At 41.4% G+C, this 20,087-nt stretch overlaps 1 protein-coding gene across 1 annotated transcript; it reads left to right on the plus strand.

Moving 5' to 3' along the window:
• The first annotated feature begins 6,899 nt into the window (after nucleotides 1-6,899).
• On the plus strand, nucleotides 6,900-10,369 carry Ct47c1 (cancer/testis antigen family 47 member C1). Its single transcript, XM_048450302.3, has 4 exons — nucleotides 6,900-7,984; nucleotides 8,927-9,065; nucleotides 9,712-9,754; nucleotides 10,169-10,369. The coding sequence occupies exons 1-3, from the start codon at nucleotides 7,195-7,197 to the stop codon at nucleotides 9,713-9,715; spliced, it is 933 nt and encodes a 310-aa protein (XP_048306259.1). The 5' UTR covers nucleotides 6,900-7,194; the 3' UTR covers nucleotides 9,716-9,754; nucleotides 10,169-10,369.
• The last annotated feature ends 9,718 nt before the right edge of the window (nucleotides 10,370-20,087 follow it).

Consider the following 20,087-nt stretch of genomic DNA (forward strand, 5'->3'; position numbering starts at 1 on the left):
TTATAGCAAACGAGACCATGCCCAAGTGGGCTGGTATCGTAAAGTCTATTGGCTGAAGGAGCAGAAACAGCTCCCGCAGCATGTAACAAAGCCTTTACGAAGAGAACGGACAGATCAATGATGCAAAGCCCTGAGCCATCTTATAATGAATGGTGGGGCTGTGGAGATAACCTTGGTGACGCACGTTGAGAGTCCATAGTCACAGAATGCCACAACTAAGGAGATACTGAAGTCTAACACAACAAGAGAAGAGACCAGCCATTAGTATTAAGTGTTTCCTCCACAGATCCATGTTGGATACAGCAGCGCGAGCAGGAGGCACTGAGTAAGCTTTTCACAACCATCAGTCATTCTGAGCCATTCTATTTCCATCCCCTGGAGACCTTTCATGGAGCTTCCCTGCGTTTCCCCAGCCCTGATGAACTTGGTGAGGCTGGTTCATGTGGCTCAGGCATGCTCGGGGCTAATGATAAGTGGAGTCCTATTCTCCCCCTGCTATCTGTGCAGCTCCATCTGGTTTCCTGGGTCAGAGAGGCTTTGGACTGAGGCTGAGGCTGTAGCTGCAGCTTCCATCACTCCACCCACCACACCTGGCTCCGGGGAAAGGCCCATTCTGGGAAAACCATCTCCACTCCTAGCATACACTCGGGAAGTATGCAGGAGAGTAAGTTCTGCTTAGTCTGGAGGGATAATTGCCAACCCCTACACAAACTTTATTGTCTGCACCTATATTGTGATTTCTTTTCTTCTTTTTAATCATGAAAGCCTTCTGAGAACTGCTTCTTTGGCTTTAAGGCCTTCCAGAAGTTATTTAGCATGAAATTTGGCTTACCGCCATCTTCCCCTCCTTAGGAATTTGGGCCTACCACAAATCTTGTCACATTTGTCTTTGAGTAACCCAGACAGACCTCTTTTTCAAATTTGAATTTTTCTTACTCTAGGTTGTTCTCCCACATTAAGGACACCTTTTGCTTGTTGGTAGAAGTCGTTTATATCCTCTAAAGCTGTTCCTACTTCATAAAGATCCTGCCCCACTAAAGGGCTCAGCAAAGCTGCTAAAGCTCTATTTCTAGGTTCTCTTTGAATCTGTCTCTGATGGCTTGTAAAATGGTTGGCTCCCCTTGTACTGCCTCAGGCTGTTGTAGGGAGAGGGCCTGCTTGTTCTTCCTGGCCGCCCAGCAGCTTAGCCCCGAAATAACCACACAGAAACTGTATTCATTAAAACACTGCTTGGCCCATTATCTCTAGTTTCTTATTTGCTAATTCTTGCATCTTAATTTAAATCATTTCTATTAATATGTATAACGCCACATTGCAGAGGTTTACCAGAAAAGATTCTAACCTGCATCTGTCTCAGGCAGAGAATCCATGGCTGCTCCCTGACTCTGCTTTCTTTCTCCCAGCATTCAGTTCTGTGTTCTATGCCTACCTAAGTTCTGCCCTATCAAGGGCCCAAAGCAGTTTTCTTTATTAATTAACCAATACAAGCAACACATATAAAGAGGGACCTCCTACACCATCAAGCTATGCAGCTTGTGTCTCAAGGAGGGATGTGTGGTTGTATTGCTCAGTTTCTCTGCTTTCGCAGCACACACACGAATCGAGTTTGCTACACATCCCATAGTTCTATAAGTAGGCTGTGATAGATTCTTGTTTGTTTAAAGCTTTCCCCTAATTCCAGCGATTTGTGTTGAATATTCTTTGATGACTATGGTCCCTCCCACAGGACCATTGTTAAGACCCCTGCCTGCCTCCTGGGTCATGGATTTTCCCTTTCTCTGTATCATAGGTCAGACTTGAGGGATAACTTTTATTGCTTGGAGGTAAGTCCCTCTTTGCTTTCTTGCCCCCGCCACCATAGGTTGTAGGTTTGGGGTTCGGGAGGGGGCTTTATATTACTGGCTTAATATGGGACTCTCCCATTTTAGACATCTAGGCATAAAAAAATGGCAGGACAATACCTCCATTTCTCCATCTCTTTGATCCAATTTACCCATGAATTAAGAAGCCAATGCTAAAGCCCCCAACTTCATAGCCCTTTCTCACTCAATTCTCATCTCACACTGCAGTCTCCCTCAAGGATATCTTCCACCTTGGATAGAGGCTAGGTCTCTCGTTACCCATATTAGCGGCCAGGGTGCCCATACAGCAGCTTGCTGACACCTCCGTCCATAACGCCTCCCTTACAGGACTTAAAATGTCTGCTGCAGACCCTCAGCAGTTCTCAAAACATCATCATAGCCACCTGTCAAGCAGTATGCCATTCCATAACACCTAGAAGATACCATCCTTGGCTTTCCACCCCACTCCCCTCACCCTGACAGCTCCTGCCCCAGTGCGTATCACCTTACTTATGCGCCTCAGTGCTCTCTGCACTTTCCATGCCCTGGGCACTGTGCCTACAGACCCATTAGGGATAAACCATTGCATCAAAATTCCCTCGGCAAACTTTCATCCCTCACACAGCTTCCATTTCCCTGCTTGGCTCATTCTCCACATGAGAGACTATGTAACTCACAATTTCCCTTCATGGTTCATTCTTATTTCTATCGTATCTTGTCAATAATGCCAAGTGTTGCTAAATTGCCTTTCTCTGAGATAGACATGAAGAGATGTCTACTCCTACTCCTGGGATCCCAAGAAACAAACTAAGCCACAATTCAGCCAAAGTTTATTCTACGGAACGAATGAGTTTATTAGGCTTCCTCACAGAGCCTGGATGAGGAGTTACTTACAGGGTTGTAGGCATGTCTCCTCCATCTGGTCATACCTGAAAGCCTTACCCAGCAGGGATAAGGGCTTCCCTGTAGCCCACTCTAGTACCCTTCAGCATGCACAACACACACACACACACACACACACACACACACACACACACACACCTACCTCTTAAGGCCATGAGTTGAGTTTCCTGTTGGAAGGGAGCAGTTATGGCAGAGGAAGGGTTGTAGACTGTCAACAAGCCCAGCTAGGATAATCCTTTCCAGCAGAGACACAGATGAATGCTCCAAGATGGCAGTAACTTGGTTTCAAGGTCAGTCACTCACAATATATTCAGTTCTTTAATTTTATATAAATGTATAAAACCATATGTGTGACAGACATGTGGCATGAGAGTAGAATGAAGCTGTCTAGAGGAACAAAGGGGACTGACGGGGGTGGAGTAAGGAAGAGAAGCACAGAAGGGTCTGAAGGGAATACTTGCTTTTTTTTTCAAGACAGAGTTTCTCGATGTAATAGTCTTGGCTGACCTAGAACTTACTTTGTAGACTGGACTGGTCTCAAACTCACAGAGGTGCATCAGCCTCTGCCTCTCGAATGCTGGGATTAAAGGCGTGCACCGCCACATCCAGCTGAAAGGAATATTCTTAAGATATAATAAATCATTGTGTGTCCTTAAAGAGAGGACCATGTAAAATAACACATTCCATGGAAGGGCTCATCTTCGAGACCCAGCAGGGTACCTACGCATGCAATCTCCCGGTGGTTGTGACAATATGCACAAACCCTGCTCAAGCCCAGGCCAGACCAATTTCCAGCACAGAGAGGGGCATCGAGCAAACAATTCTCCCACTAGCCATGGAGTGTTTAGAAATTGCTAGCTGCTGGGGAAGGAAGAGACAGTTTGCTTTTAGAATATATGTAGACCCTGGTAAGTCGATGAGTGGAGGACCACACAGCCAAGAATGTTTAGGCAGCAATATTTGAAGTGAGTCTTGACGGGTTAAAAGAATGAAAGGGCACCAAGGTGGATGGGCAAGATGAGGGAGTGGATTTGAATGAGTTCGGGAAGGATGAATATGATCAAAAAAAACGTTGTACAACACTTGAAATTCTCAAAGAGCTAATAAAAAATTGAAATAAAATTAAGAATGCCTCAAACAAGACATAGGGAGTACTATTATTTAATGCTTAGTTAAAATTTCATATAATATAAGCTGAATGTGGCAGTGCACGCCTTTAATCTCAGCATACAGAGGCAGAGGCTGGTGGACCTCTGAGTTTGAGACCAGCCTGATCTACTAAGTAAGTTGTAGGTCATCAAGGACTGTTTATACTACATATATGCATATATTATATATCATATAGATGTAGTTTATACTACATATATGCATATATTACATATTGTATATAATAAGATATATAGTGTGTATACATACATTGTATATATCATATATGTGTAGTTTAATTGAAGTTACATCACTTGGGGTGACAATGCTCTCCTCGAAATTTCCTTAATTATCCAATAAAAATCCCAGTGCCTTGTGTGGTAAACCTCATTTAGAGTTGTTCGTCAGTGCAGTCCAAGAGACACCTAAAGTAATATAGACCCTTGCCCTTAATGCCTTCCAGAAAAAAGAAGACAAGGCCCTGTTGCTGAAAACACGATGCACGTCAAATACAGGATTTGAAAGAATGCATCTGGATCTCAGCTCAAAGCTGCTTCCCTGAAGGCTAGATCTCATAGTATCAGAAAGAGCCATGCAAGCTGCCAAGGGCAAAAGGCCATCAGTAGTCCTGTTCATCCCTATTGTCTTTGAGCTACAACACAAAAGGCAGCATGGCATGATATTCCGAAAGGTGCAGTAGTGGCACTTATAGCCCGAGGGGAGCCAACAGCTAGCTAATTAGACTTCAGACCCACTCAGTAGAAAGGAATTCATGCTTGGCACTACTAACCAACCGCCTGGTGAGGCCACGAAGCCTAGAGGAGAACCTGCTACTCCTGTCATTTTCTTAAGCCAGTGTAATCTGTAACCAAATGTATCTTGTATCCACAGATAAAGGTAGCTTTCATTCCTCATCAAACAATCTTCCTCGTTTTTCAACAGATGGAAATCATCTTAGAAAATCACAACCAGTAAAAATGCAGCGATGAACTGACCGTGGAGTGTCTGCTTCCAAGTAACACATTGATAACACAGCCCCTACATGTAAGACTCAGGGAATATCTCAGAAAGGGAGAGAAACACAGCGATTATAAGAGTCATAGGATCAAGACAGTCTCAAAAAAAGGATAAAAGTGGGGTGGGTTAGGCAATAGGGGTGAATCTGGGAAGAGTATGGAGGGGACTGTGAGATAAATATGATTAAAATATGTTGTATGAACTTCCCAAATAATTAATAGAAATAGTATGTAATTTTTTGAAAAGTATAGAAAAACTAATCACCAATTTAATTATTGAGTGACAAATAATTTGTATAGGAATTCAAATACGCCTTAATTTACGTTCTAACACATACTCTGAGATAAAGTTAGTTATGCAAAACTGTTTTTCAACTGCAATTTTAAAACATATAAAATGAAGATTTTTGTCATAACAGAAATAAATGTATGAAAATATCAAAACCACAGAGGGTGTCAGAAATATATTTGAAATCATGGAGAAGATAGAAGAAGTGGAAGATACTATATTCTTGGCACATAAAGTCAATAGATCAGAGATGTTTATAAAGTTAATTTATTATATTTTTTAAAAAACAATATTTTGTATATGGGTGGTGGTGGTACATGCATTTAATCCCAGGACTCAGAGGCAGAAGCAAGCTAGTCTCTCCGTGAGCTCAAGATCAACCTGGTCTACAGAGTGAATTCCAAGATTCCAGGACTATTTTGAGAAACCCTGTCTTGAAAATTCAAATAATAGTAATAATAATATTTCTTATAATTGTTATGTGTGGGTGTTTGGTCTCTAACTATGACTGTGCACCATGTCCATGCAGTGCCCATGAAGGCCAGAAGAGGGCTCGGATTCTCTGGGGTTAGAGTTCCTGACAGTTGGGACTACCTTATGGGTGCTGGGAATTGATCAGAGTCCTCAGAAGAGCAGCCAGGTTCTCTCAAGCTGGAGCTACATCTCCAGCCCATTAATTTGTAGTCTTAATAAAATATTCTAATTTTTAAAAAATATATAAAGCTTGCCAGGCAATGGTGACACATGCCTTCAATCCTAGCACTCGGGAGGCAGAGGCAGGCAGATCTCTGTGAGTTTGAGGATAGGCTGATCTTCAAGAGCTAGTACCAGAACAGGCTCCAAAACTACAGAGAAACAGTGTCTCAAAAAACATTACACACACACACACACACACACACACACACACACACAAATCAACAGATGAACATTTACAATCAATTTTGATGAAAGAGAATACTAAAAATTGAACTCCATTTAGGCAATATTGGCCTCCCAAGAGTTCAGTGCTTGCCCTCCATAGGCCTTAATTCCTTTTGAAGTTAATGCATTTATTGTGTTTTAATTTAAAGTGTTTGTGGAAATTTGTTTTCTTTCCTTTTGTAGAAATGCACACTACAAATTTTAGCTTTCTCTGGGAACTTCAGAGCCTAAAATACTGTCTAGACTACAGAAGAAGCTTCCCTGACTTAAGATGCTTCATATTGGACAACTATATTTTAGTTGATAACCATAGAATCAAGAGGATAGGGTATGGTCAGGAGAGAAATAGCTCAGTGGTTAAGAACACTTGCTTCTCTTCGAGAGGACCCGGGTTCTGTCCCCAGAACTGACTTCCCTGCTCCTAAATGAGGTTAACACGAGTTCTAGCAGGAATACTATGCCATCTTTTGATACCATTAGGTTCCAGCACTCATTGGCATACACTGGCACAGATAGCTTTGAAATAGGAGGGGAGAGGAGGGATAGGACTAACTTTGACATAAAGAGAGCCCTGCTTTTCTAAGGACCCAAAGAAACAAAGGATGGTGTTTTCTAGAAATGGTGGATTTTCCATCAATCACTGGATGGTGGCCACGGCAATCTTCTCTTTTCAACAAATCATCTTAAAGATATGTGGTAACAAAATCATCTATTAGCCTTCATAAGCCCCGCCCCTCCCACTTGTGACATGATACTTCCTATCTAGTACCCGGATGTTAGAAGAGCCTCGCGGGTTGGCCTCCACCTTGTTCAGCCTCCTCTCGTCTTATGTCCCAGCTACTTCCATGGGACCACCACAGGTACCATCATAGATTTTGTCCTTTCACCAACTGTCTCTTCCAAAGCCCCCTCTGCTTTAAGGCCCTGGTTAACTGTCTTTTGGGGCCAGCAACTTCCTGTTTGTCCTGTCATCGTCGTCCGTAGTCATCTAGCATCGTCCTGGCCTTTACGGTTCGAGTAGCCATTATCATCGTTAACCCAACTCATTCAAGGCCTTGGTGAGGGATCTGATAGTGTCATGTCTGCCACAGGGTATCAAGATCCAACCAGAGAGACCCGAGATAACCCAGTAGCCCTTGAGGGAGAGTGGGTACAAGAAGCTGCAGGGGGCAGCGAGATAGATCACGAGTCCGGCCACGATGGGGCCTCTGCTACACCTGCCCTTGAAGAAATGGTGGCCGTTCATCCTAGGGGGGTGGACAATGTTGGGCCTGAAAGAAACCAGGAAGAAGCGGGTGATAGGAGAGAGGGCATGGATGTTGAGGAAGACTCAGATATTGAACCTGTTGAGGAGGAGGGAGGAGAGGAGGAGATGGAAAATTTAAGAGATCGAGAAGTGGTGGATGCTCATCGATTCCCAATGGCTGGCTTCCGATTTATGTTCCTGGATGTGATCCATGCCATTCTCAACCGTGTCTATTACAACAACCATGCCACGATTAGGCGCCCCCGTGAAGACGACAGAGTGATGGAAACACCTGGCCCTTCTGCATCTGGCCACTCAAGTGAGGTCCAAGTACCATCCGGGCCCATTCCATCAACAGTGAGGGCCGCGGAGTATGAGGGCCAGGCCTCATACTCTTCAGGCCTGGCCCGAGACCTGCCGGAGATTATCTCTACATTTCCGGAGCTGGAGGAGCTTCTAGACATCGAGGAAGAAGATTATTACCTGCCAGAGCCACGTCATTGCATGCAGGCACCATCTGTTAGGGCAGCAGCCGAGGAGCAAGCAGGAGAAGAGATGGCAGCAAAGGCGACAGAAGAAGAGCCAAAAAAGGAAGTGCTAGAGCAAGTCATGACTTCAGAGGGTAAGGAAACAAGCTCTAGGGGTCTAGATGAGGACATTGGTGCCAGGCAGCGGTTGGGAGGCAGGAAATATGGACAAAGATTGTCACTGACAGGGAGACTGAGGCCAGGGCTTCTCTGGGTGCAACAATTGACTCTGCTCAGTGCTGGCCGCTAGTGGGAAAAGTAATGGCTGGGCGGGTAATGCCTCTAAGGTCAAATGGCTCTGGTTAAAAAATTAGTTCATGCCAGGCAGTAGTGGGGAAAGCTTTGACACCCAGCACTCAGGAGACAGAGGCAGAGGGATCTCTGTGATCGAGGCCAGGTCTCTAACAACCTTTACAAGTTTTTGATTTGAGACAGTCTCATGTAGCCTAGATTGGCCTTGAGCTCACTATATGGCCAAGATGTCCAAAAGAGAGCTTGGGAGCTAATAGAAGGGAAATCTGACAGTAAACGAACAAGCAAATGGTGTTCCTCATTTTGTTTATGGCTTTAGAAAGTGTCAAGGCTCTTAGGAATTGGAAGCTCTACATTGATGAACTAGTTTGGAAGTACTTGCTGGGGTAGGGAGTGTTAGTATTCATGACTGGAGAAAAATTTACCCCAGATTTCGTACTTGAGGCAAACAAGGATCTTCCTGCCAAGGTCCTGCCCAACGTGTAATGAGTGCAAAGGTGACCGATGCTTCTGATGTGCTTTTCAAAGGAGGAGAAGGGAACATCATTGCTTGGAATATTTGCTGAGAAAGGGAAAGAAATGTCACTGTGGGAATGATCAGGTGGCAGAAGTGTGAAGATTAGGGAAGGGGTAGCGTGAACAGAAAGAAGGTACCTACTTACTGGTTTTGTAGTTACTCATGTCTCCCTCTTTATCCTGAGAGTAGATGTGGGTGGCACTATTGGTAGGGAATTAGGCTATATTTTTTTCTGTCTGGTTTTTAATGCTCTTTACTAAATAAACAGGTGCATGCCATTGTAGTGCCTGGAATGACGAGTGCAACATCTTTGAGGAGGAGGAAGGAAAAGGAGAAGAACAGAAGAACCAAGAAGCACATGATGAAGTTGGCCCAGATCCAGCAGACTGCAGCACCGGAAAATCCAGGTTCCTGTGCTGACTTTTGAGTATTAATCACCATCCCTGAAGTTACATTTCAGTTGTGCCATCTCGTTTTAAATTCTAATTAATTAATTGAGGAAACTTTACTTTGAATTCAAACAAAATTCAGTTTAACTTTTTTTTAGAATGAGACAAAATCGCCATATGTTTCCTAATCTGAAATGTAGTGTGTGCTTCATGGCGATTCCTTGGTTATTCTGAGGTCTTTTGTCCATCAGTGTAAGACTAATAACAAGGAGTAAAGCTATTAGACTTAACATCCGTATCAAATACAGACCAATATCTGTATGGAGAACAATTGTCAGAATAACGGTGGTGGTAGCTCGGTTGGGCACTCGCTGAGTCCTCAGTGCTCAGCCACAGTTATGTGGTCACCTCCTACAGACAAATAGTAAACAGCAGGTACTTAAATTAATCATTTTTAATGGTCAACAACTAAATATTCATTTAGCTATAGATTTTTATATTTTATACCAGTCAAAAGAAATTTAGTCCTAATATGACCATTTAGCACCAAATGACAATTAAAATTGAAGACATCTTTTCTTTCAGTATCTTTAAGTGATTAGCATTTTTTTCTCTGTCTTTTTTATGTCCTTCTTTCTTTTCTTTTTTTCCTGTATTTTCACAGTTGAGTGCTCCATAAAGCATGCAGAAGCCAAGTGCCCAGGACGGTAAGGAAGCATCACCTGTGCAAATAGCACTGGCTTTTCTAGCTTGACAGTTTTCTTTCCATGACAGCACAACTTTCAAGTAGAATAAACAAACCACACACCAGACTGAGGTTGTGGCTCATGGGGTTGGCATGGGCAGGGCTCTAAGTTCAATTCAGAGATGAGCACACACACACACACACACACACACACACACCCCAATAACCAAAAAGTTCGTGTAATCACTTGATTTGTTGCATAAGCACCCCAATAGTTCTGGGTTTAATTTATAAGAGAAAAGCATGTTGATTTTCTGTAGCTGTTGAGATAAAACACAAATATGGCAGACATGCACCAGTGGCTGGTTATTTTCTTAAATACAGGAAGCAGATTAACTTTGTATAATTGGTCATTTTCTCTCATTTTTATCTGTAGTTAAGAAGAATAGGAAGAAAAGGATGAAGAAGAAAGGCTTCTTGAATGTAACCAGCAACGTTTCATCACCAATGTCTTTAAGTTCGTTATCTGATAGTGATAGTTCTCCTTATGAATTTAACATCGTTCTCTCAAGTTCCAAACGAAACAGTTTCGTGCGATAAAATAAAACCTAGGCATGATTTAGAAGCAGCACTGTAATTCTATTTGACTTCTTTCGTGTTCATTTGACAGGGATAACAAGCATTTAATACCTGCTTTCAATTACTTTATTTCAGCTAAGTAATTAATATAACAAGCCTAGGACAATTTTATAGACAGGAAGATGAAGTTTAAGGTTTTAGTTGAAGCTCCATGAATCTATCCAGTTACATGTGCATTTTCTTACCTGTTACAGATATGTTTGATAATATTTGATAAAGTGAAAAATGTGATTTTTAAAAAGAAATGAACAGAAATATTGGTAGCTTTTATTTAGATAAATACTTCTCATTCGTTTCTACTTTTCCCTTTTATTGCCTTACTTTCACTGAAAGGTGAACCTGTTTTATTTTATGGTGGACCAAATGAAATTCAAGGCCAATTCTAAAAGAATTTTTTTTTAGTCTTTTGTTTTTGAGGCATGGTTTCCTTTGGGACCTGTCCTGGAACTAGCTCTGTAGTCCAGGCTGGTCTCAAACTCACAGAGATCCACCTGCCTCTGCCTGTTGAGTGCTGGGATTCAAGGCATGTGCCCTTAAAACAATTTTTATATGTGAGGCAGCAAAACTTTAAGGCTGTGTTCCCTCCTCTGTGAGTCACTACTCTCAGGTACCCATTGAGTACTTAACATATGACTAATCTGATTTGACATATGCTATGTGGAAAACAATGGACAATATCTCATTTACTACATGCATAAATGACAACCTAATGGATTAACCAAAAAACTATGAAAATTATTCACGTGCTTATTTATAAAATATTTTATTTGCCTTTTTGATTGTGATAATTTTATTATTTGAGAATTTCAAGAGACTTTTCAAAAGATTTATTTTTACTGTTATTTATGTGTGTGTATCTTAGTGTGTGAGTGGGTACCCATACAGAATAGAAGAAGGCACCAGATCCCTTGGAACTGGAGATACAATAAGCTTGAGACACCCAACACAGATGCTGGGACCCAAACTCTGGTCCTCTGGAAGAAGAGCAAGTACTCTTCTAACCATCCAATCCCTGTAATGCTTTCCTGATTAATTGTTCCCTTATAAGAATGTGTTCTTTATCTCACCTTACTAGATTGAATTTATATACTATTTTGTCAGATATTGGGATAGCAGCACCTGCTTTTTTCCTGGTCCCATTTGCTTGGAACAGTTTTCTCTATTTTTTTTCTCTGTAAGGGGCTGCCTGTTCTAAGATGAACTGTTGGTAGCTAACAGAATAAAAGGGCTTTGTTTCTGAATTCATTGAAGTAAACTGTGGTTTTTGGTGAATAAAATAAAATAGTTATTGAAAGGTGTGTGTCCATTGCTCTTTTTTTTCTGTTTGTGTTCATAGGCATATTTTTTGTTTTAGTAATTATAGCTTGATTTGTTTTCAGCCAATGTCCTTCTGGCTACACTTAGTACTCTCTTCAGTTGGAAGTATTACTTCCAATATTTTCTGCAGGGCTTGTTTAGTGGACACAAATTCTTTTAGCTGGTTTGTATTGTGGAAAATTCTTTCTTCTTCAACTCTAGAAGGTAGTTTTGCTTGGTCAAGTTAGCTGGGTTGGCATCTGTGGTCTCACAATGTGGATAACATTGCTTTAGGCTTTTCTGACTTCTAACTTTTCCACGGAGAAGTCAGTGGATGTTATTTTTATATCAGTGATTGGACTCGGTTTTCCTTTATGAGACCATTGTGTTTTTTTTTTAAGATTTATTTATTTAAATATACAGTGGTCTGCCTGCATGCATGCCTACAGGCCAGAAGATGGCACAAGATCTCATTACAGGTGGTTGTGAACCACCATGCGATTGCTGGGAATTGAACTCAGGACCTTTGGAAGAGCAAGCAGTGCTCTTAACCACTGAGTCATCTCTCCAGACCCCTGATTTTTTAAAATTTATTTATTTATTAAAAATTTCCACGTCCTCCCGTCCTTCCATTTCCCTTGCACTCCACCCCTCACCCTTGCCCTCCCTCTCCATTCCTCAGAGAAGTCAGGGTACCCTGCCCTGTGGGAAGTCCAAGGCCCTCCCCCTTCCATCCAGGTCTAGGCAGGTGTGCATCCAAAGAGTCTACCCCAAAAAGTCAGTACATGCAGTAGAATCAAAACCATGTGTCATTATCACTGGCGTCTCAGTCAGCCTTCATTGCCAGCCACATTCAGAGGGTCCGGTTTGATCACATGCCCCATCACTTCCAGTCCTGCTGGCCTTGGTGAGCTCCCATTAGATCAGTCCCACTGTCTCTGTGGGTGGACACACACCTCATGGTCCCGACTTCCTTGCTCGTGTTCTCCCTCCTTCTGCTCTTCATCTGGACCTTGGGAGCTCAGTCCAGTGCTCCAATGTGGGTCTCTGTTTCTATCTTCATCCATCGCCCAATGAAAGTTCTATGGTAATATGCAAGATGTTTATCAGTGTGGCTATGGGATAAAGCCAGTTCAGGCACCCTCTCCTCTGCTGCCCAAGGACATAGCTGGGGACATCTCCTTGGACACCTGGGAACCCCTCTAGACCCAAGTCTCTTGCCAACCCTAAAATGGCTCCCTTAATTAAGATATCTTCTTCCCTGCTCCCATATCCACCCTTCCTCCATCTCAAACATTCCATTCCCCCAAGCTCTCCCCTATCCTCCCCTCTCTCTTCTCTCTCCCTACCTACCCTTCTCCCCAACTCACCCCCATCCTGTGCTCCCAACTTTTGCCTGGTGATCTTGTCTGCTTCCAATATCCAGGAGGATAAATATATGTTTTACTTTGGGTTCACCTTCTTCTTTAGCTTCTCTAAGATCTGATGGAGAAGGGTTATCTGTCTATTGTGTTATTTTCATTGGTCAATAAAGAGACTGCCTTGGCCCCTTGATAGGACAGAAAATTAGGTAAGAGGAGTAAACAGAACAAAATGCTGGGAAGAGGGCTATGAGCCAGAAGCCATGGAGCCAGCCACCAGGTCAGACATGCTGAATCTTTTCCGGTAAGCCACCACCTCGTGGTGCTACAGATTATTAGAAATGGGTTAATATCAAGATATGAGAGTTAGTCAGTAACTAACTCTCTAGAGATAATGGGACAGGCAGTGCTTAAATGAATACAATTTGTGTGTTGTTATTTCTGGGACTAAGCTAGCCGTGCGGGAGCTGGGCAGGATGAAAAGCAGGCCTGCCCGCAGCCCCTTACAACAAAGATCATGAATCATAGGCTCAATTTCCTTTGTATATGGCTAGAATCCACTTACAAGTGAGTACATATCTTATTCCTCTTTTGGGGTCTGGGTTGTCTCACTCAGTAAAGTGTTTTCTGTTTCCATCCATTTGCATGCAAAATTCAAGATGTCATTGTTTTTTACCGCTGAGTAGAACTCTTAAGTGTATGTGTGCCACACCTTCTTTATCCATTCTTCTATTGAGGGGCACCTAGGTTGTTTCCATGTTCTGGCTATTACAAATAGTGCAGCTATGAACATAGTTGAACAAATGCTTTTGTAGTATGATTGGGCATCTCTTTGATATATTCCCAAGAGTGGAATTGCTGGGTCCTGAGGGAGGTTGACTCCCAGTTTCCTGAGAAACCGCCACACTGATTTCCACAGTGGCTGCACAAGTTTGCATTCCTACCAACAATGGATGAGTGCTCCCCTCACTCCACATCCTCTCCAACATAGGCTATCGTTGGTGGTTTTGACTTTAGCTATTCTGACAGGTGTCAGATGGTATCTCAAAGTGGTTTTGATTTGCATTTCCCTGATCGCTAAGGAGGTTGAGCATGACTTTAAGTGCCTTTTGGCCATTTGAATGTCTTCTGTTGAGAATTCTCTGTCCAGTTCAGTACCCCATTTTTTAATTGGGTTAGTTAGAGTTTTAATGTCTAGTTTCTTGAGTTCTTTAAATATTTTGGAGATCAGACCTTTGTCTGATGTGGGGTTGGTGAAGATGTTCTCCCATTCAGTAGGTTGCCCTTTTGTCTTAATGACAGTGTCCTTTTCATTACAGAAGCTTCTCAGCTTCATGAGATCCCATTTATTCATTGCTGCTCTTATTGTCTGTGCTACTGGGGTTATACTTAGGAAGTGGACTCCTGTGCCCATGTATTGTAGACTACTTCCCACTTTCTCTTCTATCAGGTTCAGTGTGGTCAGATTTATATTGAGGTCTGTAATCCATTTGGACTTGAGTTTTGTGCATGGTGATAGATATGGATCTATTTTCATTCTTCTACAGGTTGACATGCAGTTATGCCAGCACCATTTGTTAAAGATGCTCTCTTTCTTCCATTGTATACTTTTAGCTCCTTTGTCGAAAATCAGGTGTTCATAGGTTTGTGGATTAATATCCAGGTCCTCGATTCGATTCCATTGGTCAACATCTCTATTTTTATGCCAATACCAAGCTGTTTTCGTTACTGTGGCTCTGTAATAAAGTTTGAAGTTAGGGATGGTAATGCCTCCGGAAGTACTTTTATTGTATAGGATTGTTTGGGCTATCCTGGGTTGTTTTTTTTTCCATATGAAGTTGATTATTGTTCTCTCAAGGTCTGTGAAGAATTTTGTTGGGATTTTTATGGGAATTTCATTGAATTTATAGATTGCTTCAGGTAGAATTGCCATTTTTACTATGTTGATCCTCCCAATCCAAGAGCATTGGAGATCCATCCATTTTCTGGTATCCTCTTCAATTTCTTTCTTCAAAGACTTAAAGTTCTTGTCAAACAGATCTTTTACTTCCTTGGTTAGAGTTACCCCAACACACTTTATGCTATTTGTGGTTATTGTGAAAGGTGATGTTTCTCTGATTTCCCTCTTTGCTTCTTTGTTTTTTTGTGTATAGGAGGGCAACTGATTTTTTGGAGTTGATCTTGCGCTTATGTACACTATCATATCATTTGCAAATAACGAAACTTTGACTTCTTCCTTTCCAATTCAAATCCCCTTGATCTCCTTATGTTGTCTTATTGCTATTGCTAGAACTTCAAGCACTATATTTAAGACGTTTGGAGAGAGTGGACAGCCTTGACTTGTTCCTGATTTTAGTGGAATGGCTTTGAGTTTCTCTCCATTTAATTTGATGGTAGCTGGCAGCTTGCTGTATATTGTTTTTAATATATTTAGGTATGAACCTTGTATCCCTAATCTCTCCAAGACCTTTATCATAAAGGGGTGTTGAATTTTGTCAAATGTTTTTTCAGTATCTAATGAAATGATCAAATTTTTTTTCTTTCAGTTTATTACACTGATAGATTTTTGTATTTTAAACCAGCCCTGCCTCTCGGGGATGAAGCCTACTTGATCATAATGTATAATTTCTTGGATGTATTCTTGGATTATGTTTGCCAGTATTTTATTGAGAATTTTTTTCTCAAAGTTTATTAAAATACAAAAGTCTCCATTTCCGCCCTTCCTCCCAACCCCCTCCCACTCCCCCCACTCCCTCCCCTCCTCCCTCTCCATCCCCAAGAGCAGTCAGGGTCTCCCACCCTGTGGGTAGTTCAAGCTCCTCCTCCCTCCCTCCAGGTCCAGGAAGGTGAGCATCCAAACAGACTGGATCCCAGAAATCCAGTATATGCAGAGGAAACAAGTCCCAGTGTCATTGTCAATGGCTTTTCAGAAAGACTCCGGGCCAGCCACATTCAGAGAATTCGGCCTCATTCAGAGAATCTGGCTGCAGAGAATTCACAACAGATGAACTTCGAATGGCCAGAAGACACTTAAGGTCATGCTCAACCTCCTTAGCGATCAGGGAAATGCAAATCAAAACCACTTTGAGATATCATCTTACACCTGTCAGAATAGCTAAACTCAAAAACACCAATGATAGCCTATGCTGGAGAGGATGTGGAGTGAGGGGAACACTCATCCATTGTTGGTGGGAATGCAAACTTGTGCAGCCACTGTGGAAATCAGTGTGGCGGTTTCTCAGGAAACTGGGAGTCAACCTCCCTCAGGACCCAGCAATTCTACTCTTGGGATTATACCCAAGAGATGCCCTATCATACTACAAAAGTATTTGTTCAACTATGTTCATAGCTGCACTATTTGTAATAGCCAGAACATGGAAACAACCTAGGTGCCCCTCAATAGAAGAATGGTTAAAGAAGGTGTGGAACATATATACATTAGAGTTTTACTTAGCGGTAAAAAACAATGACATCTTGAATTTTGCATGCAAATGGATGGAAATAGAAAATGCTTTACTGAGTGAGGTAACCCAGACCCAAAAAGAGGAATATGGTATGTACTCACTCATAAGTGGATTCTAGCCATAGTTAAAGGTCTTTGAGTCTATAATTTGTGATCCTAGAAAAGCTAAATAAGAAGGTGAACCTGAAGAAAATCATATAGTTATCCTCCTGGATAGTGGAACTAGGCAAGATTGCCAGGGAAACTCGGGTGCATGGGGGGTGGGAGGGTGGAAGTAAGGGAAAATGTTCAGGGAGAGGGGAGAGGGGGAGGATTGGGGAAGGCTTATTGAGAATTTTTGCATTGATGTTCATGAATGAGATTGGTCTGTAATTCTCTTTCCTGGTTGACTCTTTGTGTGGTTTTGGTATCAGGGTGACTGTAGCTTCATAAAAGGAGTTTATGACTCTTCTGTTTCTATTTTGTGAAACACATTAAGGAGTATAGGTATTAACTCTTCTTGGAAGTTCTGGTAGAATTCTGCATTGAAACCATCTGGTCCTGGGCTTTTTTTTTTTTGATAGGGAGATTTATGATTACAGCTTCTAATTCCTTAAGACTTACAGGTCTATTTAAATTGTTCACGTGGTGTTGATTTAATTTTGGTATATGATACTTATCTTAAAAAATGTCCATTTCTCTCATATTTTCCAACTTTGTGGCATATAGGCCTTTGGAGTAAGACCTAAGGATTTTCTGAATTTCCTCTGTGTCTGTTGTTATGTCCCCCTTTTCGTTTCTAATCTTGCTAATTCGTTTGTTCTCTCTCTTCCATTTGATTAGTTTGGATAGGATTTGTCAATCTTGTTGATTTTCTCCAAGAAACAGCTTTTTGTTTCATTGATTCTTTGGATTCTCTGGGGTTTGATATATGCTTTGAGTTCTAGTAACATTTCTTTTACATATGTGGGTGCTTTTATATTAGGGGCACAGATTTTCAGGATTGAGTCTTCCTCCTGATTAATTGTTCCTGTTATGAGTATAAAGTGTCATTCTCCATCTCTTCTGATTGATTTTAGTTTGAAATTAATTTTGTTGGATATTAGTATAGCCACACCCACTTGTTTCTTTGGTCCATTTGATTGGAAAACCTTTTTCCAACCCTTAACTCTGAGGTAGTGTCTGTCTTTGAGGTTGAGGTGTGTCTCTTGTAAACAGCAGAATGTTGGATCTTGTTTTTGTATCCATTCTCTTAACCTGTGCCTTTTTATAGGTGAATTGAGTCCATTGATATTAAGTGATATTAATGACCAGTGGTTATTAACTCCGTTAATTTTTTCTGGTGGTAGAGTTTGTGTGTTTCCATTCTTTGAGTTGTGCTGGTGGATGGTTTTCAGATGCTTGTGTTATTATGGGTGTTGTTGGCTTCCTTGGTTTGTGGTTTTCCTTCTAGTGTTTTCTGTAAGGCTGGGTTTGTGGCTATGTATTGTTTAAATCTGTTTTTGTCATTGAATATCTTGTTTTCTCCATCGATGGTGAATGCAAGCTTTGCTGGGTATAGTAGTCTGGGCTTGCATCCATGGTCTCTTCGTGTCTGAAGCACTTCTATCCAAGACCATGGTTTCCATTGAGAATTCAGGCGTAATTCTGATAGGTTTCCATTTATATGTTATTTGAACATTTTCCCTTGTAGCTCTTAATATTCGTTCTTTATTCTGTATGATTTGTGTTTTGATTATTATATGGAGAGGGGATGTGGTTTTTTGATCCAGTCTATTTGGTGTTCTGTATGCTTCTTGTACCTTCATAGGAATAGCCTTCTTTAGGTTGGGAAAGTCTTCTTCTATAATTTTGTTGAATATATTTTCTGGGCCTTTGAGCTGTAATTCTTCTCCTTCTTCTACCCCTATTATGGTTAGGTTTGGTCTTTTCATTGGGTCCAGATTTGTGTTAAAATTTTGTTGGATTTGTTATTTTCTTTAATCAATGAATTTATTTCCTCTATAGTATCTTCAGCATCCGAAATTCTTTCTTCTATCTCTTGTATTCTGTTGGTAATACTTGTCTCTGTAGTTCCTGTTCATTTACCCAGTCTTCCCTCAGTTTGTGTTTTCTTCATTACCTCCATTTCATTTTTCAAGTCTTGAACTGTTTCCATTACCTGTTTGATTGCTTTTTCTTGGTTTTCTTGGGTATCTTTGAGAGACTTATTCATTTCTTCTCCCTTTTTGTCTTCTCCGTTTCTTTAAAGCAGTTTTTCACATCCTGTTTAAGGTCCTCTATTATTTTCATAATGTTACATTTAAAGTCAATTTCTTCTACTTCTCTGGAAGTCCAACACCCTGGACTTCTAGGGTGTTGAAGTCCTCTTGCTGCATGATCCCTGGGTTCTGGTGTTGTCATGTTGACTTTCAGGTTGTTGGAGGAATTCTTGCATTCGTGCCTGCCCATATCTTCCTCCAAATGCAACAAGGAGAGTCTTGGCATCTTCATCCAGTCTTTGCTGTGACTGACTCTCTGGGTGGATCTCCTCAGTGCGGGAGCAGAAACTGTTCCTGGGCCAAGGACCTCACAGACAGGCTTGGGGGAGGCAGGCTTGTGTGGAACAAAGAAGCCCCTGCAACAGGAGCTGGTGAGGCCCTATGCTCCCTTCCTGGACAGTCTACCCAGGGTTGACACACACACACACACCAGTCTGGATGGATCTCCTCAGCACAATAACAGGGACTCCTGGAACACTCAGGATCCCGCAGACAAAAGGACAAACTTCGGGGGTTTGCAGGGTCATGTGGAACAAAGAAGCCCCTGTAGCAGGAGCTAGAGGTTCCCTGTACTCTCTTCCAGGGACCTTCTGGACAGAGACCAGAGATTTTTAAATTCTTTAGTTTTTTTTAAAAAAAAAATATTTATGCTCTATCTGCATTTACAAATTTCTACCAGAAGAGAGCACCAGATTCCACTATAGTTGGTCATGTGGTTGCTGGGAATTGAACTCAGGACCTCTGGATGAACAGTCAATGCTCTTAACTGTTGAGCCATGTCTCCAGCTCTCCCATTATTTTAATTAAGACATATCATTTAACCCCTCCCCTTTCCCTCATTTGAACCCTCCTATATACCTACTGATTTCTTCCAAATTCATGTCCTCTTTTCTTAATTACTGTTACTGACAGACTTTCCTGTGAAGCAGGAAATTTTGAAGGGCTGTCTGACCTTGTCTTTTATATATATAGATTTGTGTGTGTACATATATATGAATATATGTGTGTGTTAGTATGTACCTATATACAACCTACTTAATCCTTATATTGTCTGTATACTTTACTGCCTAACTTTATCCTGTTCAGCTATTGGCCAGTCAGCTCCTTTATTAAACCAGTCACAATGACAAATTTTCACAGTGTACAGAAAGATAATTCCACAGCATTTCCTTCTTTTGTCAGATTAAAATGGAAGGCTTCTAACTTTAACATAGTAAAATTATATACAAAAACCAGTTATTAATTAAGAATTGCAGTTACAGTATCCAGTCCATTGGTATTTGACAAAATTAAAGAAAATATTCTATTATTTATCTTATCTTTGTGACTCCAAAGTTTTTACTTAATTTACTTTCT

Source organism: Myodes glareolus, chromosome X (genome assembly GCF_982192425.1).
Source record: "Myodes glareolus chromosome X, mMyoGla1.1, whole genome shotgun sequence".
NCBI lineage: Eukaryota > Metazoa > Chordata > Mammalia > Rodentia > Cricetidae > Myodes > Myodes glareolus.

What these genes read in the sequence shown, in the direction of transcription:
- Ct47c1 (XM_048450302.3), top strand. Translation starts at nt 7,195, where the DNA reads ATGTCTGCCACAGGGTATCAAGATCCAACCAGAGAGACCCGAGATAAC. An exon ending in GCAAGTCATGACTTCAGAGG is followed by an intron (nt 7,985 to 8,926) that starts GTAAGGAAACAA and finishes CTAAATAAACAG; the next exon opens with GTGCATGCCATTGTAGTGCC.